At 39.8% G+C, this 27723-nt stretch overlaps 1 protein-coding gene across 2 annotated transcripts in view; it reads right to left on the reverse strand.

The window, feature by feature from the left end:
- Positions 1 to 581: 581 nt before the first annotated feature.
- ESR1 (estrogen receptor 1) overlaps positions 582 to 27723 on the reverse strand; it is a 282918-nt gene continuing 255776 nt past the window's right edge. For both annotated transcript variants that reach the window (XM_063124534.1, XM_063124533.1), the window contains 4 exons: positions 14382 to 14515; positions 8083 to 8266; positions 6326 to 6556; positions 582 to 5088 (listed from right to left, as the gene is read on the reverse strand). In XM_063124534.1, coding sequence (XP_062980604.1) covers positions 5049 to 5088; positions 6326 to 6556; positions 8083 to 8266; positions 14382 to 14515 — 589 coding nt within the window. In that variant the 3' untranslated portion in view covers positions 582 to 5048. The remainder of the gene's footprint in view (positions 5089 to 6325; positions 6557 to 8082; positions 8267 to 14381; positions 14516 to 27723) is intronic.

Consider the following 27723-nt stretch of genomic DNA (forward strand, 5'->3'; position numbering starts at 1 on the left):
GTAAAATAGGTATATTAATTAATTGGTAGCCATTGACCATTTCTTCATGCAACTCTTCTGACTGGTTTTTAAAGTGTTGTGTTAAATTCCTTGACCTGTTTTATATGTATTTGTGTATAGAGAGAATTCAAGTATATGTCTCATAGGATGTACTAGGTAATTGGCTAAACACGTAACACTATTTTGCACCTATTTCAAGTTAGTGGACATAGTAGAAAAATTGCACTGTAAAGAACAGTTTTTTACAGTACACTAAGGCAGTTTCACACCTGTATTCTAGGAGGAGGAACTTGTATTGATTATGTGAATGGATACTTGGAGGTGCGGGGAGACCAAAGTTGCATGTAAAGTGGAGCTGCTTTTAAATGGATGCATCCAAGTCGTTTTCCATCTCTACTGAAGTGAAACATTTTTTGGACTCTCTTTTAATTACTTGTGTCTTCTTTTTTTGCCTTACTCAAAGAAAAATAAATGCATTTTGCTAACACTAGATGAGAAAAAAATTAACCTATCATAGATACAAAACGTTCCCAAAGCAATATATTTTACTCATGCATTGACAAACAACAAGAAGAACTTGCTGTGGTTCATTGTTTTATTTTGACATCAAAGTTGAGAAAATTTTGACAGATCAGATATCCTGCTGATTTTTTTTCTAAAACTTTTCGTAACATTCTTTTGATGGTGCAATAAAAGCATTTCTTCCTTTTCTTTCATTTAACAAAGCAATATCCTAACAAAACAGAGACATCAATTATACAATTATATGCATCAGCAAAAGAGCAGAATAATTCAACAAATACATTTATGGCACAGGAGCCTCATAATAAAGGAGAAGCTTTACAATGAAAGGGTAATATAGTGCACAACAGCTTCATTTTTTAAAAAAAAAATGCAATAAGGTGGCATAAAGTGGCTTGTTGAATTTATTCTCTGAATAGCATCCTTTGACTATTGTTAGATGGGCACTTCAAGATCATAGAATACACTGCATTTTTTGAAGGTGCACAGCAGGAAAACATTCCTACTAAAGACAGGCTTGCAGCATGGCAGCATATAAGTTTAGGCACATTTGAATGCAAAAAAAAAGAAGAAGCTTAGATCCTTTACAAAAGTCTCTTTAGGACAGTGCAAAATCGTAGTACCTTTCAAAAGGCAATGATCACAAACAGAACAACATTCAGGACAGCAATAAATCCGTATTTGAATTAAAACTAGATAGTGCACCTATGAAGAAAAGGCTTTCCATGTAAAAGGATTTTTTTTGGTACCGCAATGTTTGTCACAATTCCACTCCAACAATGTTGTACATGTTAGGACTGATAGCTGAAAAACACTGCATTAAATCAAGTCTTGACGTAGCACTCACTTCAGATCTGAAGACTCACTTCACAAAGCCACAGTACATTAGAAAAGAGCTTTCAGAATAGCTGGCCTGCAATGAAGAGCAATCGATTCATTTGACAGATTCTGCAGAAAATATCTTGAGTGTACGCATCTTGAAAGCTCTGCTAACTTAAAAGTTGGCTCTAGCTTGGCGTTAAAAGCAGTAGCATTAAGAAAATGTGTATAAAATGAAGGCTCAGGTTCACACCAAAATGTATGGCAAACACTAGCACCAAGATCCAGCAAGATAGAGCTGTGGGCAGAAGCAGGATTCCAACTGTACAACCAACATGAATGAAGGCGTACTTTGCAATGCTTATCAGGGCCCTGTTGAACTGGCTAGATAGATGTGTCTTTTTTGACGTGAATGGGACACAGGTGCATCTCCATTCAGGGCCATTAGTAGCGTTGGGAGACTTGGTTAAAACTGGATCAGGACCTAGGCGATTTGCAACTGGGCAAAGTTGGGTCCATAATTATATGCTGCGGATTCTCTCCACCTGTGGCACAGCTTGCAGGACGGAGAAGAATTGTGGTACTTTGTGAGTTTGCCCCCTCCTTGGGCCACTGCAGCCTGAACGTGGGCAGACTCATGATGGTTTGGCATCAGCCAGCTATCGCAAATCTTCAGAATGAGAAGACGGAGCAGAGGCTAGATAAGCCCCTTTCCTGCTTTTGTTCTGTAAATTCATTGACTTGCGGCTATTCTGCTCTGGCAGATAACATCCATATCCTTGTGCAATGCTGTCTTGTACAGTTTTCAACATGCAGGAGGCAGCACAGTGCATATGTTATCATGTTCTATGTGTTGAGGGGTGCGGGGTGGTGTGAGCATCCAGCAGCACATTTCTCTACTGCACCGAAGAGGATGATTGACTGAGGGCAGAGGCACTCCCAGCTTCGAAGGGGACTTTGAACCTGGGAGGATGAACCTGGGCGGATCCCTGCATTGAGCAGGGGGTTGGACTCGATGGCCTTGTAGGCCCCTTCCAACTCTACTATTCTATGACTTAGGCAAGTGCTTTCCAGGGTCCCCCTGCCCCTCCCCACACCACCCTGTTTTTTTCTTTTTCTTTTATCCTGGTAGTGGTTGTGGTGGCCAGGCAGTTATGCTGCAGTCCCACTGTACACCGTGTTCAATTAAAATACTTTTGTCGCAAGCTGAACTGACTGCACTGCCTTTGAGCAGTGTGCAGTCAGTAAGGGCACTGGAGCGGCGAAGGGGGTGTCTTCGCATGCACTGTGAGGACTGGGTAATGGGTAACAGCTTTGGCCTGCTGACCACCCCCACTGTTGCACTTTCTTTTGGCAGTGCAAAGGCAGAAGGTGCCAGCCCTGCCTGTCACGAGGTTCTTCGGGGTGGGTGGGTTGATCCATCTCTAGTGGCACCATTGGACCAGGGTGATTGTCTGTGAGAGGCGATTTGCCTGAGTGAGAGACCACAATGTCACTAAATACAAGAATGGCTTTCATACTCAGTTAGAAAAATTGCCCTTTGCAAAAGGAGAAAAAATTACCACCATTAAAAATAAATAAATCCCATTCCCTTTTCTCTTCACTGAGCCCCTTGACGTTAGATAAGACAAGTGAATCAGATCTATTATGATTTGACATACAGCAATATTCCATTTCCTATATATCTAGGGTGGCTTTGTTTGTTTTAAAATGTAAGTCTGAACATTTTTTTTAAAAAAAAACACACACAACCCAATCATTGTGCCCTTTCAGAGCCATTATTATTGGGATTTGGAAAAAAGCATAATTAGCTGCCTTGAATGTCCTTCTTTCATTAAAAGATAGTTTCCTCATCGTGTTCAGTATTAGGCTAAGTTAGTGCTGCCTTTGCTATTGTAAATATAAAAATTGATATGAAATAATGATTTTTAACAATCGCTAAGCCTTAGGCACAAATGATTGCATATGAGAGAAGATAGCTGAAAAGTATAAAAACAAAATATGATTTTGTTGTATTTTAGTCTGTTGACTGGGTTAATAGAACAGCTACATTCAGTTGTCTGATAGGTGAGCTCTGCATGTATGTATTATATGCATACAAACACACACAATGCATTATTTAAGGTGCTTTCAATAATAATGATAAAACAATGCTTTCAGCAAAGTAACAATAATGACAACTATATATTTTCCTTAAATTTAACAAAAAGCAACACATTTCCCTCCTTGGTCATCCAGGCTGGCCCTGCCTCAAAGATATTGGCATTAAAGCAAAAGACAGGAAACCACACATTCTTGTAGCAAGGTGTTATTTCCCCCACTCAAGTTACCTTGCTTGTCTTATCTTTGTCTGCTTATTTCCAAAGCCAAAACAATTATTCCAGTAGGTCTTTATCAAAATTAGTGTTTTGTGAATTACCAGAATTACAGCCCAATCCTATGATGAGTTCAATGGATCTTACTCCCAGGTGTGTGCATAGGATTGCAGCCTTCATTTAGTTTTGCATGATCAGTACAAGTGACTATTGTTTGGTAAAAACAAGGAAACAGGTCAATTAGATCAATTATGGTTTATTTCTGCTTGGGAAATCCAATCCGGAGTTCTGCATGTTTGTTCTCCATGCACTCCATACTCTTTTGCTTCTCAAAATTGTACCCCGTTCACTTTAATGAAAGAGAAAGCCCCAAGACACCCTTCATACGTCTTGGATGAAAATGCCATTTCCGTTGAAGTGAATGGAGGAGCTTTTGCAGGCACATGAGTTCTGTTCACATGTTAAAGCTCTCTGCCCAAAAAAGAACCAGTGGGTTGAAAAAGTAGCTAAAGGTCTGTAATAAAAATCAATTACTGTCCCTTATAATTTAATGTAACATTAAATTATTTTAATGTCTCTTACAAAAAGGATATTAAATTATATTTATTATAACACAATCCTTTACATGGCTGCTCATGAGTAAGTTCCATTGAAAACTATTATGGGATTGCAGCCTATGTTATGAGCACTGGGATAAAATAGATAAAATTTGCTTGTTTTAATATGGCTCCACACACTTTTGGACTTCCTGTTTATACATCATCATGCAATGCAATACATGATTGTATCAATAACACAGAAATAAGCTACAAAATGAGCACTTGGAAATAACAATGTGTCAGTTTTTGACAAGGCACTTTGTAGTCCCCAATAGCACTGGGGAAATTTCAAAGGAGAACCATTTTTACTTTATGTTTTGGATGCACAAAGACAAATACTTAATTACACTAATAAAAAGCAAGGCCACTGGAAATGAAGCTCAAGTCAGAGGCATTGGTGAGAGCATTGTCAAATCAAGACGAGATGAGAACTATTTGCGACATTAGTGCTGTAATGCTTGCTATAGATTTGAGGGGTGGGCTGGGAGCGCAAAGTATATAACAAAAGCAGCTAGTGATGGTCACTTGCAGATTTAGGTCCATTCTGCCCCCAAGTTTGTGCTCGTTACTTTGGTTGGGGTCAGGATGTGCAGGGGGAAAATGGCAGAATGTGACCCCTGCTGCAGTGCAACACAAAATGTCCTTTTCTCACTTCAGTCCTCCTTCCTGCCAGTAACTTCTCAACACAGGGCTCTGTGTTGTTTTGTTTTATGCTGGGGAGCATCCAATACAAACATGAGGACTTGCGTGTGTTACCTAAACAGAACCTAAGGGACCCAGATTATTTTCCTTTTCATGTGCAGTATTGACTGCAACGAATAGATCTACAATTGCTGGAAAAGAGAATAATAATAGTTAGCATGCTGCCTTTTTAAAGACCACCTTCATATGCCACCCAAACAATGAGGCTGCTCCCTTAGGGATGCAGCATCCTCATGCTGATCAGGTGCTGTACAAAATGGCAAAATCATATGGGAGAGGTTGGTCATGTTGCAAGTTCCCATTACAATGTGGCATCATCCTTTTCCTGGGGGCTGGCAGACAGAGAGAACTTTCCATAAGATCAGCCATATTTTGCCAGTTCATACATAAGTATATCGGGTAACATATGAAATGAATCATATTTATTTATAAAATGTATTAATTGCCTTTCCGCCCAAAGGTACTCAATACAATTAATTACTGTATACTAAAATTCCAATCAGTGGCATTTGTCTCCTATAACTGTCCATTTGGAGGTGACTGACAGACAACTATATTATTTTATACTAGAAATCCTGTAATTTGGACCACACTGCATAGGTTAGTAGGCTCATGTGTTGGATTCTCTGTGTAGCTGCCCAGCTGAGAATTCCTTGTGTGAGCATAAAACCACCTGCTTCATCTTTACCAGAATAAGCTCTGTAATGCAAACCCATTATGGGTATCACTATCACTTAGCACCTCATTGTCAACCCCAACAAATTAACTGAGGGATTTCTTGCTGAAGACAGCTGCTCAAGCAGTCTAAAATGTTCATTTGAGAAGATAAATTCCATCTAGTTGTATATTAATATCCCTGAAATAAAAAGTCCCAAAAGGTGCATTCTAAATTGCATGGTTTTTCCTCTCTTGAAAGTTGAATAAGACTGGAGTCTAATAAAATCTGAGGTCTTCACCGTCATTATTTTAATGTGTGGGGAGTAGAATTCTTGTTTTGACCAAATGACCCAATAAACATTACATGTAAACATCACCTACTCAAACTGAGCTGGGATTTTTGCCCAATTGATTGCAAAGAGAAACGTCACCTAATTTATCAGTCTGATACCAGCAAAGAGACTTATAGGAATCCTCATGGTTATGTTATGTTTATCACAAACACAGAAGATTGTTCCTGAATCCCCATATTATATCCAAAATTATAAATGTTCTTCCATTAACAATCTTAGACATCAATATTTTGGATTCATTGTGATTGGTGAATATTGGAGTGTTTACACATGGTACCAGGTCAGCTAAGCCTGAAGTAAGTGATTTTCTGATGGTATTCTCAGAAACCTATAGGCTATTTGAAATGCAGACTGTCACATCGCTCCTTGCTCATTTACATCTTCCTGTTTGTTCACATAGCAAGGTGGTAAGGAATGCATTGAAGAAGATGCAGGTGCCAACTGGTTCATGGGTTCTTCTCCACCCTGGGCCATGTCACCTGGGGCAGGGGCATGCAAACGGTGAGCATCTAGCATTTCCAGCAACAGATCATAAAGAGGAACCACATTCTTGCACTTCATGTTGTAGAGGTGCTCCATTCCCTTATTGCTGTAGAATCACATAAAATTAAAATGAGATACTATTACACAGCAAAATCATGCTCCCAGGTATGGTTCTACTGCTAGACAAGGTGAAGCAATCCACCTCGGGGGCATCAAATTGTCTAATAATATATAACCACATAAATAATAATTATGAAGATGATTATCATGATTATTATGATTATTTCATTTGTATACTGCCCCACAGCTAAAGCTCTCTGGGCAGTTTGCAATAACTGATAAAAATATAAAGTATAACATAATAAAAATAGTTTAAATTTTAACATTAAAAAATTAAAACAATGTGAACAGCAAAAAACAAATAAGCAATGTTTTCCTAATACACCTGTTCTAAAACAGTAGACATAGATGCCTCATAATATACCATTAAATAAATCATAACAACAATATTTTTTCTCTATATAATAATGTCATATAAATTTTGCCATTTGATGGTAGGGTTGGATTGATTCCCCTGCCCCCCTCAGGAACCAACATGTCTTGGGATGCTTCTTCATGATACCCTGCAATATTTTAAGGCTTATCCAGAAGTTATAGATTTTTGTCACAAAAACGTTATTTGCTGGATACAATGGGAAGACCTTACATTCTTTCTCATTCTTATGCTATTCTCTTGGAGTGAACATAACATAGACTGGGGATTATGTCGTAAATGATATCCATGGCATTATAACAAGTGATTACTTTATCATCTAGACATGTGAATGTTTGTAAATAGTTTGTATGTTTGGAGCCTTTCTTTATGTGTTATCCATTTATAAATTTTTACTTTTATACAATGATGCACACTTGTATGATTTGTGTAATATACAATGGTGGACATATGAGTATATAAACATTAGTACTCTGAAGAAGGACCCGAGGGTCCAAAACATATCAGAGTTCTTTGGTTATATTAAACAACCTTTTTTCTACCCCTTTGCCCTTGACTTTTTGGGCAGTTCCTGTGGAGTTTCCCTTTTCTGCTGGCTTTTTTTACGCTATCATGATAGACAAATTGAGGTTTCCAGATTAATCCTAGTGCTACTATGCTATGAGATATGAAAACTCAGTATAAAGAGTGAAGCGCTTTTGCTCAGTGACAGAGCACATGCTTCAACTTGCAAACATGTGAGTTTGTTGCTCATCATCTCCCAGGGATGTCTATACAATCTGTTTACCCTGTCGTGGCTGTGCAGTGGCACTACATTGACAAAGCCGCCAACTCTCATCCACATTGGGCTTCTACCACCAAAACTGTGCTTTTTCTCAGTGTGGTTTTACCACGATTTTTATTGTTGCTCTGAGGTCACCACATAGTTTCTCAGTCTGTTAGTGTTGGCCTCGGTATGGGTTCAGTTAGTGGGCATTGCTGGGGTAAGTCCAAGGTAAGCATGTGAAGACAGGGCAGGGGGCATCATCATCATCATCATCATCTTATTACTTATTTGTTTACTTGTTTGATTTTTGTTATTGAAGTTATTTTAAAAGTTGGATCTTTAAAAAAGAAAAAAGCTGTGCAGCGTCACTCACCTCATGTGCCGGATGTGGGAAAGGATGAGAAGGAGCTGACCCAATCGCCTATGCTGCTGCTGCAGAGAAAGGCCTGATTTGGCCATCAAATGTATCAAAGTATCAGTGATTTTATCTAGAACACGGTGGATATGGTCTTTTTCCTCCAGTGATTTTAAGGTGCTGGAAAGAAATGTGTAAACACCTGTGGGGGAAGTCACGAGACAGTATTTGCATCAGGATTCCAATATGCGAACTTTGTTCACTGAGGGGCAGATCCACACTAAAAACGTAGGCCACAACCCTATGCACATTCCCTTGGGAGTAAATCTCACTGAGGCTTACTTCCCAATAGACACACATAGGATTACATTGCTCAATTGGTTTAACCATCATTTTCTTCCCAAGAAATTATAGTTGTTGTTTTTAAAGAGAGAGAGAGAGAGATTTGTTTAAAACACATATCAGTAAGTACAGGTAAGGCAAGGGGGGCGGGAAACATGACGACGACGAAGAAGAAGAAGAAGAAAGGCAAGGGGGGGAAAAGAGAAATTAAGGGAAACTTTGATTGCTAGATATAAGACAGCCGTGTTGCCATATGCAATTTATCCCTTTATCAGATCATCAGTATTCTGGTCCTGGCAGTTTGTTTCAGTCTTTGCAGCTGGGGTGCTTGGACTGCAAGCCACAACACATTAACTCCAAAGAATTCCTATAAAAGTCAGTTGCACTATTTTACAATATATGAGGTATAGTTTTGTGGCCAAATTCACAACACTATTATGCCTAAGTGCTGAGTTTATACTAGCTTTTTTTCCTCATTAAAGTGAACAATGTTAAACATGAAAACTAGGATATTCAGTTTAAGGGGATAAATTGAGTTGTTCCTCTCAAAGGCTACAATCCAGAGAAAATTAGTTATGCTTGCATCATATAAAAATCAATTGGACAAGTTAGCTGCAACTAACTTCAGAGTGCAATCCCAAACTCACTTAGGGAAAAGAGCTTATTGAACTCATTGGGACTTGCCTTTCAGTAAACTGTAAGACTCAATAATATCTGGGGCATTCAAGCTGAAAAAGTCTGACTAACTTTTATGGGATTGGAGCCCCTAAATACAGTGGTAAACTATAACACTCAGAAGGGGGCACTGCTGTATGCCTTTTTGTTTTTGTCCTCAGAAACACAGTTTTATTTTGTAATTAAAAGAGTTAATTTCATTTTTAATTTTTTATGTTACTGAAATTGTGAAATACTGGTGCTGCCCTTGCAGCAAGAGACAAGCTGTTGTCCAAGTTTCTGGGTAAAATTTTGCAAATGATGTCAGTGTTCTATACTTTTCAGTTGCAGAGAGCGGGGAGGAAGATCAGGCAGGCCCCAACTTGTGACTTACCAAGCTGAATGCAACTCACCAGCCTGTCTGCCACATCTCCCTGCCTCCAGGCCCTAGTCTTAGACAGACAGTTAAAAGAAAGCATTTATCCAGGCCCTGGTGGGTTACCACTATACTTGGCTGGTGAGCTGTCTTGAGCTTAATAGGTTATGCACTGTGCAAGCATGGACAAAATAGTTAATACACAAATGGCAAGATATATGTTTACTTTGCCACAAATGTGTGCAGCAGTGCAACCAGCCAATGCCCCAATCAGCTTACTAATACATGTATTGGGCCAATATATATATATATATATATATATATATATATATATATATATGTAGCCATTTCATGTAGAATCACCTTAGAGGACAGGCAAGGGAACCTGTAGCCTCCCAGGTATTGTTGGGCTCCAATTCTTGGCAGTACCAGACAGTATGGCAGGAATGCTGGGAGGGCTGGAGTGCAGCAGGTATGAATGGAGACATTGCTTGTTTGACCCAAAAATATCTCTAAATGGAAGCCACAGGTAGTAGGATCATGTGAGAAGATTTGAGTGCATGCACATTTTAGCCAGATCTCATTCAATCGCTCATTCAATTTGCATGTCTGTATCAGAAAAACTGGAAAGAATTCACATTGCTTTGATTTAAGTATGGAGAAAAATGCCCAATAAAACATGGCAGATATTAGTCTTGATGCCCAGATATGCAGCAATAGCTTCATTCATAATCATGCCTGCTTACTAATTGCTTGTTTCCTACAGTAGGGACAATGGAATTCAGGGGAGAACAGCCTGTTCACTAAAATATTTAACATAGTATAGTATGTACATTAATGGCTCTGACAATGCCGATCGCCTACATTAGGAAAGGGAAGCAAGGTTAGATTCAATCTAACCTTTACTCCTATCCTGAGGCTGGGACAGTGCCTAGGGCTGAACTACATGTACTACAAGTAGCAGCTACCTACGTATAGTGAGGTCTGCTACTGTAATGCTCATCACATGAATGTTTATGGAGATTCTTTCAAAAGGCCTTGGGATTGTTGTTTATGTGTGTGACATATGCATACTATTTGAGTGATGAGCCATACCTGGGGATTCAACCACAGAGAAATAGTTGCACTGTAGTAACATGCGGCATGCCCCTGAGAGGTTCCTTAAGGACAGCAGTATCTGTGCCACCTTTAGCTGCATTTGTAGTTAGCTTATTCAGGGGCTAACGTTTTGGGCAGAAATTCAAAGTTCTTGCTCTTTCTATATGACTCCCCTGATCGGTCTTGATCACATCAGCCTCAGTGTTTACAGGCCAGTTCCATGGAAGACTGCCTTGTTCTCCATCAAGACTCTTTATCTAGCAATTATTTTCAAAATAAAGTAAGATTCATGAAGAACATTGTTCTGTGTTTTTCCCAGCTAAAGCTAGATTTGCCATAATATCTTGTGTATATTAATTGTAGTTTCTTTTACCAAGAGCAGCCCCCTGCATATGCTGTGCAGAATGCTGATGCCTCAATAATTTGTGCTGTCTGTTGCTTTGACTACAGCATCTTGCTTCTTGATTCAATCCACAGAGAATAGGCTAATAAAAGGAACTTCTAACAAAAACAAATAAGATGCTACACCAGCCTTCTCCAACCTGGTACCCTCCAAACTGAACAGAATTTAGGAATGGGATATTGTGGAGCAGGAGGCAGATGACAAGGCTTTATTTATAGAAATGTTAACTTGGAGTCTAAGATAAGTAAACAACAGGTTGTTCAAGGAAGGCAAGCTTCTCATCTCCTCTTCCCCAAGGCACCTGCTTTCATACTTTCATCTTCAAAGCAGCAATTCAGCTATTTGTTGTTGTTGTTGCTGTTGTTTTAATTATTTTATTTATTTAGAGCTTTATCACACCAGCGTTATACTGTGCAATCACTGTGAATTGCATGCAAAGGACTCAGAAGTTTTCCACCTTATAATCTGCTTTGATTGTGAAGTACTCTCATGCATCTTGCTTTAGTTGTGCTATAAAGCCAAAAGATTCACCGTATTTAGCCCCTACTTTTTGAGCATATCTTCTGAGCCACCGCTGGGGTGCAGGAGCAGGATTTTAAAGAAATGCTTACATCTGTGTAAGCTTTAAAGATAAAGACACCAAAATTGGCACAGTAATAGATACTAGGGAGAGATTTAAGCATACCAAATTTGAATTGAATTGGGTCATCCGTTGATTTTTTATGATTTTTTTACATTTCCCCCCTTAAACTCACTTCCTGGTATGCAAAGGATTGCTGTCGCCTGGTAGCAAAAACAACAACAACCGCGAAAGCGTAGTGCTATGGGGATAATCTGAGGGAAGCAGGTATGTGGGATGAAGCTCTTAGACTAGTGGTTCCCAAAGTGGGTGGTGAGCTGTCTTGAGCTTAATAGGGGGCGGTGGGATTGCATAGGGGGATGTTAAGAGGCAAGGGGGTGGCAGGGAGGCACTTAAGGTGGTCTTTTCCAAGAAGCGCCTCTACAGAAGGTCTTAAAACCTAGGGACATTATTATGGGAGAAGGTAGTTTCGTCCCAAGCCAAATAGGGTAAGAATCCACACACGTATTAATACTGTTTAAGACGAGTCCTTTTAAAGGTGAATTGAAATGTTTCAAAAGCACCAAAACACTAATGAACAGACATACCCTGCTTGGTGTGCCCCGCCACGCCGGCAGCAAAATAGAGGCATTTGCTCTTTTCTCTCCCTCCCTTGGCAAGTGCTTCCCATTTAAAGAGGCCAATTGAGCTACAAAATGACATTGAGCTGAAGCCAAAGTTTAAGAAATTGTACCAGGAGTTTTGGTTACAGAAGGAAATTTCTGATCGCTATCCTGCACTATGGAGAGTGGTTCAGAAGCTCCTGGTTGCATTTCCAACATCATATTTGGTAGAATGCAGTTTTAGTGTGGTCTGCCTACTTCTCTCCAAGCAAAGAAATCGACTCCAGATTACTAAATGTGGTGATTTAAGACTCATGTTAAGTGACTTTAAACCAGACATTGGGAAACTGGTATCACTTCATCAAGCCTATCCATCACATTAAGAATTTACAGAATAGTGAGGTACTCTACCTTAGTTACTAAATGTGATATCTAATATTCTTGCTAAATGACTATCAGACTTTGAAAAGATGATATCACTGGATCAAGTTCATCAATTATGTTTAATTGAATAAACTAAAAACATGTAAATGGAGTTTGAATAAATATTCAATTGTTACTGTTTTTAATTTTATTGTTATTATCTTCCTTAGTGGATCGTTGAAAACTGCTATTCTGAATAATGATTTTTATAGTGTAGGGTAGTTTGTGGAACCAAGGGGCCTGAAAAAGTTTGGGAACCACTGTCTTAGACCAACCAGTTTTCTGGGTGATGTATATTAGTTTAAAAACATAAAATCCAAAATAACAATAGAACAATGATTTGAAAAGAAAGAAAGAAAGAAAGAAAGAAAGAAAGAAAGAAAGAAAGAAAGAAGCACATAATAGAACCAGAACAAGACCAGCAGTGAAGGGTACAAACAATAGAGTCCATAAAGTATTGAACTAAAATTAACACAGAGATAAAAAGTGAAAAGATCTAAAAGCACTAAACAGTTCTTTAAATGCCTGGGAGAATAATCAGGACTTCAATAGGTGCCAAAAAGACTATAACATTGGTGCCAAGCAAGCCACATTTGGCAGGGAGGAAGAGGAACTGAGACACTGAACTTAGGGACTAGGTAGGTAAATATGGGAGGAGGCACTCCTTCAAGTAATCTGGCCTCAAGCCAGTTAGGGTTTTCATGGTTAAAACCAGTATTTTGAGTTGAGAGACAGACTGCTAGCCAGTGCAAATGGCAAAATACTGGCATAATATGATATTTCAGCTAGTCCCAGTTAACAGTCTAGCCTTGTTTGGTATGAACTGAAGTTTCTGTACCATTTTCAAGGCAGCCCTGCATATAACACATTGCAGTAATCCAATTGGGAGGTTACCAGAGCATGAATAATCCTGGAAAGCTATCTCTGTCCAGATAGTAGTTGCTATAACATCATAGAACAGCAGAGTTGGAAGGGGCCTACAAGGCCATCGAGTTCAACCCCCTGCTCAATACAGGAATCCACCCTAATGGATGGATTAGATAACCTAATGGATTAGATAACCTAATGGTTATCTTATCACCCTTAGGATGATAAGATAATTTATCATTTTATCATCCTAAAATGATAAAAGACGCCTCTAATAACAACAATGGATCCAAAAGTACCCCAAGAACTACAAACCTGATCCTTTAACCTGAAATCATTGCCCCCAAGAACAAGGAGAAACCATTTAGCTGGACAGATGAACCACCCACAAAGAGTGTCTCCCAACAGAGATGCCATATCGCTATCCAAATGTTAAAAGGATATGGTGAAAACAGACAGCTCTTGACTAACCCCTTGTTGCAAACTGATTGCAGGGATTCTTTAGGTTTTAAATGTATGGCCAAACTAGACGTGATGCTAATTGTAATGCTATTATCATGTTCTGTAATAAGTATGAGGGTTAAATGTGGGGAAATGAACAGAACCATGCATGGCGGCCCCTGTATTTGCATAGCAAAAAGTCAGGACTCAGTTTAGAGCAGGACAGATGCCACTGTTGGAGGATTCCAACATGGCTTGCCTTGAGGTAGGGGAAGAAGCAAATAGTCCATGTTTTTTTTCAGCCCAAGCTGACAAGTCGCCCGATGATCGCCTCTAGCTGTCCCAAGGATAGCATGCATTGAGCACACTAAGGCCCTTAGATTTCAGAATTTGTTTGTGTGTTTCACATATACACACTGCTGTTTTCATTTGCAACTGTAAGGCATCTAGAACATTTCTATATTCTCAAAACAGAAGCAGTAGCAACAGTATGTCTAAAAATGGGCTTGCTAGTGAACAAGCAAATCTTACCAGAATTGAGTAGGATGATGGATTTAAGGCACACAAACTCTTCCCCCTGGACATTCATCATTCGAAAGCGAGAAGAAGTGGCCAGCAGCATGTCAAATATTTCCACAAAACCCTCAACACACTTTCCTTGATTCCTGCAAGAACAAATCGTAGTGTGATGTTGTGCATGTGAGAGATTAACATAAAAATGGGAGAGCTTGAAATATCCATGGAAGAGGAGTGTAAATAGGAGAGGAAACCTATTGCACCCCAAGGGTGAGGGATCAAGAAGGGTTAGGGGTAAAGAGTAAATCTATATCTATGAAGGAAATCAACAAGCCAACAAGGTCCAGTCAGAATAACAGTGCAGAGGGACAACAGGTCAAGACTCCCAAGACCTGCTCATGTCCAGTAGTGGCTGGGCTCATGGAACTACAGAACATATCATTATGACTGCTGCATAAAACTGAAGGAGAGCAAACTCTTGAACTACTTCAACAGCATGAAACTACTTTTTTTATGGTGAAATAATGAATACAATACACCACAACCAAAGGAAGTGGGGTGGGTGGGCGATCTGCACCAAGCAGGATATAACCCTTTTAAAACGGTATGAAAACTGTATATGTAATGTGTCCTGGGCCTGAACAGTTGTCATAACCATTATAAACCGTTATAAGCGGTAGTGTAGATCCTACCTATACAGTCTACACTTAAGAATCGAAGTGTATGTACTTAAGAATTCTTCTCTGTTACGCCCGTTGGAAAGCAGTTTATTTCTTCATCAGACGTTATATTAGATTGTAAGCCTATGCGGCAGGGTCTTGCTATTTACTGTTTTACTCTGTACAGCACCATGTACACTGATGGTGCTATATAAATAAATAAATAAATAAATAATAATAATAATAATAATAATAATAATAATAATAATAATAATCCAGGTGCTATCAACCAGAAGTCAAATAAGTTGATGTTTTAAATATAGAATTACATAGCCTGGTCTGGATGCATGATGTCAAAAGTTTATTCCTTGGCAAAGAGATCATAAACAGGATGCCAATATGTTTTCATTCAAGTAGATATAAAATGGAAAGAAAACGGGTTGGATCCAGATTTAGGTGCAGGCAACATGCTGAAGGAAATGCAGTTCTCATCCCCTCCACCCCAGGGCAGCCCTCCAGCACCCTGGAAATAATACTACACAGAGGGCTGGGGGCCCTACTGAATGGAATAGGCTGTAGTGCTGAGGGTAGAGAGGGGATAAGGTGCCTCTACCGGATCTGAGGGAATTCCCCTCCCCACAGACCATGTAATTTAGCATGTAATTCTCTGTAGCACTTTCAGGGGGCTGGGGGGTACTATACAGAGAAGGAGGAGGAGGCAGGGAAGTCTGATTTCACCAGACCCATTGCATCTGGATACAACACCTAATACCTTCTTTTACTCACTTGGCAAAAATAGACAATGTTAACTAGTTCAATAACTAGCCTTTTCTTAATATTGGAAGACTACTATAACTGAATGGTGTTTAAGTATTATCAATAAGCCTCAGGAAGACTTTGAAAATTAGAGCCTTTGGTTTTAAATGCAAGCCTGACATTTGAAAATTGCAGGAAAGATCTGTTAGATAGTATTCAAACACCTCAAGGAGGCTCTAAATTTTGTAATAATTCCATTCATTGACAAAATGATAGGGGGAATGATGAGATCTAGGAAAAGAACTCTAAAACCTGCTACAGGTTTTTGTGTCTGACTCCTCAGTCAATCCTTAATACCTACTAAGTTCACCAATATTGTCTTTCGAAGTCACCAGACTGACTCTAATTGATAAAACTGCAATACAGATTAGAGTCTGAAGGCCATGAAAAACAGGGACAGTCCTTTCCCTAGAACAGGATTCTTTGTTTGAAAATATTACCCGCTGTCTCTGTGCTATCAAAATGTTACTATATCACAATAAGACAGCACAAATACCATAGTTTTGAATTTAACATTTCTGTAATAACCAGCCACGTACTAATGAACTAGCTTCTCATTATTTTAAATCTGATCCACCACCTTTGTTTTTCTTCAGGTCAACTTCACCTAAAGAGATATTATAAAGAAGACTTTTTTTTCTTAACAAGAATGAAGATTAAGAACACAAGAGCCAATGTAGTCCATTGTTCTGTTTCCGAGTGGCCAACCGAATCATATGGGAAGCCCACAAGCAGGAGGTAATATATAGACATCATGACTAGTAACTATTGTTAGCCCCTGCTCTCCATGAGGCAACCTTCTCACCACTATTGCCATCAGCTGCTATTGCTCCTTGCCCTGTTGCTTGCTTGACAGGAAGAGAGCCAATGAGCAGTAGACAGTGGCATCTACTACTCCTTCTCACCACCCCCATTTTCTCAGTCAAAGTGAGAGGCACGCAGACAAGCAGGTTGCAATGGTGAAGAGGGAGTCAAGTCGAGAGGGCTCTTGTCAGTGGGCCCCCACTGGTGTGAAGGCCCTCAGCAAGTGCCTAACCATGCCCATCCTTGATGCTGGCCCTGGCCTTATCCTCCATGAACTTTGACTGATCCTGGTTTAAAGTTGGTGGCCATCGTTACATTTTGTGGTAGCAAATTCCATAGTTTAACAATGTGCTGTATAAAGAAGCACTTCGTTTTGTATGTCCTGAATCTCTCACTATTCAATTTCATTGGAGGACCCCACATTCTAGTATTATGTAAGAGAGTGGGGGACATTTTCCACACACCTTTTCCACACCATAATGCCCTATCATATTCCCTGTACTTTTTTTCTATGTTAAAAATCCCAGATATTGTATCCTCTCCCCATAGAAAAGATTGCAGAATAAATTCTAAAACCTCCGCTTGAATATGAGTTCGTTTTAAAAAAATGGGGGGGGGAGCTTTGATAAAATACGAAGCAGATTCCTTCCTTGACCTTAGAATACAAATTTCTAAGCTAAGGCTAAAAGCAAATCCTGTCCACCATGTTTCCTTCTTTTGATCTGTTATCACTATTTGTGAATTTTTCTTAGTACTTCAGACATTTGTGAAAAGCTTTAGATTTCCCCCCACAAACGGTACACCTTGAAAACTCAATTCTTGCATATGAACAATGTGCCTTTGCCTCCCTCCAGAATAACCACATCTACCATGTTCAGACCACCCAGGTTTGGAACATAGCTTTCTGAAATGTTTGCGTCTACTACATACTTGTTTACCAATTAGATGCCCAATGGTAGCCTCAGTGTAATGCAATTTGGCTGTATATATACAGTCACAACAGTCACTCAAATGATTGCATAACTACAGACTTCATTGACACAAACAAATAACATGGACTGGTCATTTTCTAATTGAATTAAAAAAATTATCCCATTCTTCACATAAATATTGTAGAGAGTTTCCAAACCGCCAACAGTGTTAGAGGCTAGGTTAAATATACCAGCTGTCTGGAAGTTTGAAGTTGGCTTGCAAGGGAACAAAAGCTTGAAGCTAACATGCTGACCGAGTAATTGGAATAAAGATTATGAACAGGCCAGCAGTCTTCTCAAGAGAACATGCCTGCTCCTTATTTTGATAAATCCAGGATTGCCTATAAACTGTTTGAACTACTGGGTGGGGTGTCGAGGTTGGAGGGTTTACATGTACCACCTAGCCTTCCTGCCCTCAGTTGCCAGGTATTGGCTTTTGAATCCTGCTTGAGCAACACCTGAGCAGGTTCATTTGGAAATACCTCACCAAAATGAATGCAGCTGAGGGATGTACTATGACATGGCAAATATCATCTTCACATACACCCCCAGAAGGTGGACATTTCACCCAACTTTATGCCCTGGTCCTTTTTTTTTGTTGTACAAAAGAAAATGGAAGTATTTTAAGTGTGTGGTTGGAGGAGTTTTACAAATCACCTGCTTCCCAAAAGTCTGATTAAGAACAATTATTTATGATTGCTGCTTAGCCCTTTAAGTGAATATCCAAATATGCAGTCAGCACTTGAGCAAAGAACATTTTTCAAAGACTGAAACCAATCTGTAAAGTAAATCATTCTTTTTTAAAACAGTATTTCCTCTACTCAGGCAATGGTAAAAAGGTTTCCATTGAAATCCTCTGGCTGCAGCTTGTTTTTGAAATGGTAAAGACATTCTTGCAAAATATTATTTGGAGGGTAGCCATCATGCTTCATTGGTGGTATACAATGTGGCAGACACCAAAAGTTCCATCATTTACCACTCCTGTCCCCCTCAAAAAACAAAACAAAAAACACAGTTCCAGTAGCAGTTGCTACTTTTTTCAAACATGGTCTCAATCTCATTTATAATAATAAAGTAACACAATGATGACTCTGGTGTGTGTTTTTCATCTTGATTCATGCATTTAGAAGCAGTCGTCAGAATTATTATTGTTCATATATATTGCACATTACAAACACAGGAAATATAAGCCTTTCTTCTATATCTTGACAAATGGGATAGTCAACGTAATTATGCTGTATCTAATATCTTGACAAAAATGAGTTAGGTCAAGATAGCTTTCAGTATCACAAAAGAGGAATAGCGAGTGAGACTACCAACATCATCATTATTTAGATTCGCATACTGCCCAACTTGCAAATGCTCTTGGAGTGGTTCAAAATCATAAAACCAAACAACAGCAACAAAAGTATAATAAATAAATAAATAAATAAATGAGCCAAAAATAATAGAACAATACCATCATCAAAATAATGCAATATTAAACATTAAAAACATCAAAAAATATTAAAAGCAATTAAACATTGAGAAGCCAGCAGTAAAATTAATAACGCAGCAGGTTAAAGGTTAAATCCCTGCTTAACCTGAGGCAGTATCCAACACTGCCAGTTGGCTTACACTGTTGACATACCACTAGCAGAGTGACCTTTAGCAGTAGGCCAATAGTGTAAGATGGCATGAAGGGTTTCCCCTGAAAATTCATAGTGTGACCTTATGGTCTTGGAGAGGTCGCTTACGCTAGCAATGCGTCAATAGAATATGATTAATGGCAGAGCTGCATACTGCCCCTGGTGTCTAAATGTATGCAGTGAAGATGCCTGAGAAAGGTCTGCCCGAGTGGACTACAAATAGAACACTGCAGATTTTTTTGCCCAAGTGTTTTGAAGCATTCCATGTATTGGGTTTTGTTTTGTTTTTTGTTTCCTTGGCAATTCATAAGCAGTTAATCAGAGATTCAATGGTTCAGATAAAAGATCTGTACCCATGCTGATTTCATTTTCCTAATATGCAGCTGGTAAATGGAATGGCATATTTGTCAACGGCTTGCTTTGTTCCTTTCATTAAGAAATGGAATTACCGGAAGAGTGATACCTTGAAGCATTTTCAGCAACTTGTAAAGGCATAAATCAACATCCTGCTGCCTGATTTCCAATCTGTTACTCTACATACTAGCTACTACAAGATCTGAGTGGCTGAAAAATAAATTCAAATTAGAATGGTCAAAAGATCAGATAGTATTTATCAAATTACTTGATTATTCTTCTCAAACAAAATGAAAGATTCATTTTTGATAAACAAATATTCTTCTACATATGCTGAAAAGCACTGTGGATTACTAGGAGAATTAGAGCTTCTTCACATATAACGATTTTCTCACATGGGTATCTCTTCAGGCCTATTTAGGCATTCTAAAATCATGGGTAAAGTAAATCCCCAACGGTGTGAGAGCATGCTAGCTTTGATTCCTCCACTGCCATTTCCATCTGGGAGATCAGGGTTCTAAATCTCATAATAGCGCCAGCACAGAGACAGGGGACACTCCTCTTCAGACAGTTGTCCTCCATGCGAAGAGGCCAATGTAAACAGCAGCAATGTAAACAGCAGCAGCACTCCCTTTCTTTGCACATTTACTTTGTGCACTTTTAGAAAGTCTGAATACGACTTTCCATGTAAGAAAAAGTATAAACTGCATGGTGGAAGCAGGAATAAAAGTATTTTGTATCCAAACTTATTTTTCTGCAAACCTCTGTTGTGAAGTTTTCACCCCACAATCTTAATTAACTTCAACCACACAAACATGCAAATTTTATTGTGATATGTCATACAGCTTACATGGATGTGTCTCATAGTCTTACACTCATATTGTTATTCACATTTACGTAAACCACACGTGTAGGGAGCTTACTGTAGGGAACTTACTGCTATTATCTTTTTGAGTCCTAATAGAGTGGTAGATATGGGGACCACAATATGGGATGTTGAAAACATCCCTGTGATGGTTATTTATACTATTTTTCTAGTATCTGCTTTGATGAGAAAACCAGATATAATTGGGGTTCTTTGAGTGGGTGTTCTGGGCAGACAACACACATGGGAAATGTGTCTGTACAGAAGATTATTTTATTCATTCATTCATTTCAATTATTTCTGTTGTACCTTTCAGGATACAAATCTGCCCAAGGTGATGTTCAAGTAACATCAATATGTGTTTATATATTTGAAAGACTACAAACAATATAGAAGTATAACTAATCTTGAGGACCTCCTGCAGGGCACAACCGGCATATGTCTGTTATGTCTTATTCCCTGATGGCAGCAGAGATAGTCCTCAAGAAACATCCCTTGATACTGAAGGGACAGTTTCCTAGAATAGGACTGGGGTATTCTGATTGCACAGAATCCTATTCCCAAGGCATCAGTTACAGGCAAGTCTGCTTCCTTCTTTGTGAAGTTCCACATAAGGGAGATTAGCAAGTTCACATAAGTGTAAAAGTATGAGACCAATGGTCTCCTAAAGTTGGCATCTCACCTAGATTATAGATTGACGATGTGGTGCTTAACAAACACAGAGGAAAAGGCTCAAGTAGTTATTTCTTTATGCATGTCACACAAAGAAGTCAAAGCGCACTGCTTATTTTATAATATGTGATTGTATTTTCAACAGGAAATTCATTGGAGTACTTAATGTGGGTCCACTATAGATGACTGTTGAAATGACTTAGGACTCTCTAAGTAGAAAGCTTTGGTATGGTTAAGGTCAAGGAAGTGTAATGCCTTCTCACCATGGAATCGGTGTCAGAAAAGACACAGGAAGAAAAAAAATGTTGTAAAGCATTGAAGTGACAAAATCTTTGATCTAAACAAGGTATCTGAAAAATGCATAATTTCGCCTTTAAAGAATCGTAAGAAAGACAGATCAACCCTCAAAGCTGTCAGCTCATTAGTTTTTATTATTTGTTTTATTGTCCCCCATGCTAGTTGGCCTTTCCCCTCTCTGTTTGTTTGTTATTGTGATTTTAGAATGTAAGCCATATGGCAGGGTGTTTTGTATTTTGTTTTATTTTGTTCTGTACAGCACCATGAACATTGATATAAATAAATATTATTATTAATTAATAAGTCTAGCAGAAGTTAAGGCCACCAACATGACTAGTTGGTCCAGATTTGCCCGGACATGTCCGGAATTGGGGGGGCAAACCCGATCCGAGGGGGGTAATCCCTGTTTTCCCCATTATGTCCGGGCAAAACGCGGGGGCAGAGGCTGCTGTAGTACGCGTTCCCAGGCTTCTGGGGACGCGTGCGGCAGCTCTCCCACAGCTGCCCTAGATCGGCACTGGGGGGCGGGGGCTGGGAGACCCGTTCCCAGAAGTCCGGAACACGTCTTCCAGCTCCTCCCCCCAACGCCGATGCAGGCCGTCTTCTGTGCGCTGGCGCCACCACGCAGGAGAAGCCTAGGTCAGTGCTGGGGGGAGGAGCTGGAAGATGCGTTCTGGACTTCTGGGAACACGTCTCCCAGCCCCCAGCGCCGATCTAGGCGGCTCAGTTTTCACTCCCTGCTGTGGAGCCCCACCTGTTGCTTCACGTCGTCCTCATGCTTGTTGGCATGAGGGCGACACGAGGCAAGGGGCATGGCTCAGTTCGCTCTCTGGCCCAGCCGCCCGTAATGGGGAGCAAAGATGGAGCCCCGCCCATTGCCTCACGTCGCCCTCATGCATGAGGGCGACGCAAGGCAAGGCAAGGGGCTCAGTTTACTCCTTGCTGCAGGCAGCTGGGCCTGGCCTAGCCACCCGGGATGGAGAGCGAACACGGCGGTGGAGGCACCAGGACAGCAGCAGCAGACCAGACCACCCAGCGAAAGAGGACAGTGGCAGCTGCGGAAATACCGGGAGGACAGCGGCGGCAAGGACAGCAAATGATGGTGATGCTGATAATGGCTGCTGATAATGATAATGGATGCCACTGATGATATTGATAATGCTGCTGCTAATGATGGTGATGATGCTAATGATAATGGATGCTGCTGCTGATATTAATAATGCTACTGCTACTGCTAATGACGGTGAAGATGATAATGATAACGGATGCTAATACTGATAATGATAATGATGCTGATGCTGCTAATGATGGTGATGCTGATAATGGTGATGCTGATAATGGATGGTGATATTGATAATGCTGCTGCTGCTAATTATGGTGATGCTGACAATGGATGCTGATAATGGATGCTAACCGCAGCCATGCCCCCTTGGGGGACGAACATGTTGGGGTGGCCACGCCTCCTGAGGGCAGCCATATTGTCCTCCTTTCTGGTTTCCAAAATATGGTCACCCTATATAAACTAGTCAGGGTGTTGCATTCCCTCTGAAGGAGCAGGTTCGTAGCTTGGGGGTTCTCCTAGAACCATCTCTGTCACTTGAGCCTCAGGTGGCCTCAGTGGCATGGAGTGCCTTCTACCAACTTCAGTTGTTGGCCCAGCTACACCCCTATCTGGACAGGGATAACCTAGCCTCAGTTCTCTATGCTCTGGTAAGCATAGAGACAGTTCGGAAGCTGCAGCTTGTGCAAAATGCAGTGGCCAGATTGATAACTGGAACCAGAAGGTTTGAGCATATAAGACCGATTCTGGCCCGCTTGTATTGGCTGCCTATATGTTTCTTAGCCCAATTCAAGGTGCTGGTTTTATGAAATGCCTCTCCTGGCATGAACCTACCCGCACACTACGCTCAACATCTAAGGTCCTGTTCTGTGTGCCTACTCCAAGGGAAGCTTGGAGGATGGCAACAAAGGAGAGGGCCTTTTCAGTGGTGCCCCCTCAATTATGGAATAATCTCCCCAACGAGGCTCGCCTGGCGCCAACATTGTTATTGTTTCAGCACCAAGTCAAGACTTTTCTCTTCTCCCAGGCATTTAACAACATATGCTGAGTTTTTTAACTGACCCCAGAATAGTTGTTTTAAATGGATATTTTCTGTTTTTGTTTCTATATTATGCTTTTTATGGTTTAAATTTTGTATATTTGTTTTTAATGTTCACTGTTTTTAACTTTTGTAAACTGCCCAGAGAGCTTCAGCTATAGGGCAGTATATAGATGTAAATAATAATAATAATAATAATAATAATAATAATAATAATAATGATGTCACCTTATATAGCAAGTTGTCAAAGGTTCAAAGGACAAAGGAAAAATAACAAATGAACTTTGAGATTCTCTACATTGGGCATGAGGTTCTCTACATTTTTCTGCTAGCCAGAAAAAATAATTCCTACGCTGATGAAAAAATAGGGGGTATCCCTTCTACAGGGGTATGATGAGCTTAAAGAACTACAGAATGCACATTGAAAGAGATATCTGTGTCCCTCACACAGTGAAAATAGCAGTCCACTTTCTCCAAATTGTCCCTAGGTCATGCAAAGTTATGTAAAAGCATAATTTAATCTTCGTTATTCTTCAAGCCTTTATACAATGACCAGAGCCTTTCCCAACCTTGAATGCCCATATGTTGTTGGACTATAACTCCCATTATTCTCTGGCTAGCACGGCCAATGCGAAGGATAGTGGGAGTTGTAGTCCAACAACAACTGAGGACCGAAAATTACAACTACTCTCTTGTTTTTTTATATTGCTAAATCCCAAATCATTTGATTTGACCTGATTTTATCAGGTTTAGAATTGGAACCCCAAATGTTTGTGAACACACATAGATTTAAAAGCTGAACTAGATGCCTATAACTGGGAACAAACTGCACTAGCAATTAAGTAGAAAGCAATATACACATTAGTATACTATTATTATTATTATTATTATTATTATTATTATTATTAATTTATATAGCACCATCAATGTACATGGTGCTGTACAGAGTAAAACAGTAAATAGCAAGACCCTGTCGCATAGGCTTACATTCTAATAAAATCATAATAAAACAATAAGGAGGGGAAGAGAATGCACCAAACAGGCACAGGGTAGGGTAAAACTAACAGTACAAAGTCAGAGCAAAATCAAGTTTTAAAAGCTTTAGGAAAAAGAAAGGTTTTTAGCTGAGCTTTAAAAGCTGTGATTGAACTTGTAGTTCTCAAATGTTCTGGAAGAGCGTTCCAGGCGTAAGGGGCAGCGGAAGAAAATGGACGAAGCCGAGCAAGGGAAGTAGAGACCCTTGGGCAGGTGAGAAACATGGCATCAGAGGAGCGAAGAGCACGAGCGGGGCAATAGTGTGAGATGAGAGAGGAAAGATAGGAAGGAGCTAGACCGTGAAAAGCTTTGAAGGTCAACAGGAGAAGTTTATATTGGATTCTGAAGTGAATTGGAAGCCAATGAAGAGATTTCAGAAGTGGAGTAACATGGTCAGAGCGGTGAGCCAAGAAGATGATCTTAGCAGCAGAGTGGTGAACAGAAACCAACGGATTGATGTGAGAAGAAGGAAGGCCAGTGAGAAGAAGGTTGCAGTAGTCCAACCGAGAAATAACCAATGCATGAACAAGAGTCTTGGCAGAAGAGACAGACAAAAATTATCAAATCCTGGCAATATTATACAGGAAAAAACGACAAGATTTAGCTACTGCCTCAATATGAGGAATAAAGGAGAGCGAGGAATCAAATATAAAGCCAAGACTACGAGCTTCCTTGACTGGAGTAAGTGTAACATCATTGACAGTAAGAGGGAATGAGAGATGAGGAGAAGGTTGAGGAGGAAAAACAAGCAATTCAGTCTTTGCCATATTAAGTTTCAAACGACGATGAAGCAACCAAGTTGAGATATCTGAGAGACATGCCGAGATACGATTGTGAACATCAGGAGAAAGATCCGGAGATGAAAGATATAATTGTGTATCATCGGCATACAGATGATATTGGAGGCCATGGGATTGAATAAGATTACCCAAGAGCAATATGTATAAAGAAAACAACAACGGGCCAAGCTCCTAGCCTTGCGGAACCCCTACAGAAAGGGGAAAGGAGGAAGACGAGCTGCCATTAGCCAACACGCTGAAAGAGCGACCCGCTAGATAGGAGGCAAACCAGTTATAGACAGAGCCACAAAATCCGAGGTCATGAAGGGAATCTAAAAGAAGATCATGATCAACCGTGTCAAAGGCTGCAGTTAGATCAAGGAGAATAAGAACGGAATAAAGGCCTTTAGACTTAGCAATAAGAAGATCATTGGTAATCTTAGTAAGGGCTGTTTCAGTGGAATGCCAAGGACGGAATCCAGATTGAAAAGGATCTAGAGCAGAGTTACTAGAGAGAAAATCAAGACAACAAGAGTAGACCACACGCTCCAGGATCTTTGAAACAAAAGGCAACAAAGAGACAGGTCGGTAGTTGCATATACCTACGCAATCCAACAACAACCATAGCATCATGAATGGATCACGGGAAATAACATCAGGAAAAGTCTTCATCATTCAGCAGTCTTTGAAAAGCTGTTTTCCAATACAAGGATGTGTAAAGATGGGGCAGGATGTGGGGGTATTAGTTATCCACCATTATAGAGCTATTCCAGCCCTCACATAGTCATTTACATCGAAACAAATCAATGCTTCTGATGAGACGTATGCTGTTACATGCACAAGCATAGCATGATGAACTCTCCTCATTTACTTCACAATGCTGTGCTTGATAGCATTCGCTCATGACCTGATGAATGAGAACTGTAAATTTCTCTTGAGGATTAGGTTGCACATATGTTAATGTGCTCGAACACTGTAAAAAAAAAGGGGGGACTGCCCGTTCTAAATCGAATTAGCAGTTTAAATTAAAGACACAGCATGTTGTGTAGTTAAGCCACTTCTGGTATTGGTTAAGATTTTCCTACAACTTTAGTGAATACTTTCAATTAAAGCAATGTGTCAAACAAAATAAAATACACAGAGAGATGTGTCAGCTTTGGATTTATTTTTTTAAAAAACCAACAACTGTAGAGTTGAGGCAATAGTCAAAATAGACTGTTTTTCATTTTAAAACTGGCTGAAAATTGATATTCCATCCTTCGAGGCTTTAGGGTGGTTCTTGTGCACACAAGCATTTCCTTTAGAATTGAGCCAGGAACCTGGCTTCTTATGGCAGTAGATGTGAGGTCTGCCATTATCACATCACCTCATCCAAAAAAACAGCAGGAAAAAAGGTTGCTGTCAGTCGAGAGATCCTCCTGTTATTGTTGTTTTTGATTTAAACATTTTCCTTGACCCTTAGTTAAACCACAGTTAAAATTACTTTGGCTTTAGCAATTAATATTTCATAAATATTCCTCAGCAAAATTACCTTGGAGCCTGAAAGAGTAAGCTGGAATAGGGTCAGCTTGGAAAGAAGATGACCTACATACTCATTCTTGAAGCAATAAATTTTACATTGCCAGTCATGGATCTTGCGTGTGTGTGGGGGGGGGGGGGGGGGGAATTAAAGTCCTGTTTATTTGTGTTAGTATTTTCTTTAATTTAAGCATCAGAGCCCATCTACTTTTAATAGTGCAATCCTATGCATGTTTTCTCAGAAATAAGTCTCGCTGCAGTCAGTGTGGTGTGCTTCTTGGTGTGTTTAGGAGAGCAACCAAAATGAACAGATTATCCTGGTCCTTGCAGGGAAAAATGTTTCATACTTTTTTCAGTCTCCATGCACACAGTAAAAATGTGTCCTTAAATGGAACATTAGGCAAAGTTGGGCTTTTCCTGCAACAATAAATATTTCTCATTCTTTTCCTGTCCTCTTTCATATTGCCTACTATTTCTATTAACTGGCACTATTTAAAAGGATGAAGAATCAACCATTGTTAATTTACTGATACTGCAATACTAAGCCCCACTGAATTCAATTAGTCTTACTCAAGTGTGCTTGGGATTGTATCCTAAACTTTCCAAAAGAAAGATTGTTTCTGCTTGCTGAGTTCCATAAGTACATATACCTGTGGTGGATCAGATCAAAGGCCTATCTGATTCAGCATTCGGTTTGCACAATGGCCAATGAGATCTGGGAAGCCCACAAATAAGGTATGAGTGTATAGCATCCTCTTGCTCGTCTTTCCCAGCAACTGGCATACAGAGGCATGCTGCCTCTCATACAGGAGGTAATATACATAGCCAACATGACTAGTAGCCATCATAGCCTTATCTTC

The sequence above is a fragment of the Elgaria multicarinata genome, chromosome 4 (genome assembly GCF_023053635.1).
Source record: "Elgaria multicarinata webbii isolate HBS135686 ecotype San Diego chromosome 4, rElgMul1.1.pri, whole genome shotgun sequence".
NCBI lineage: Eukaryota > Metazoa > Chordata > Lepidosauria > Squamata > Anguidae > Elgaria > Elgaria multicarinata.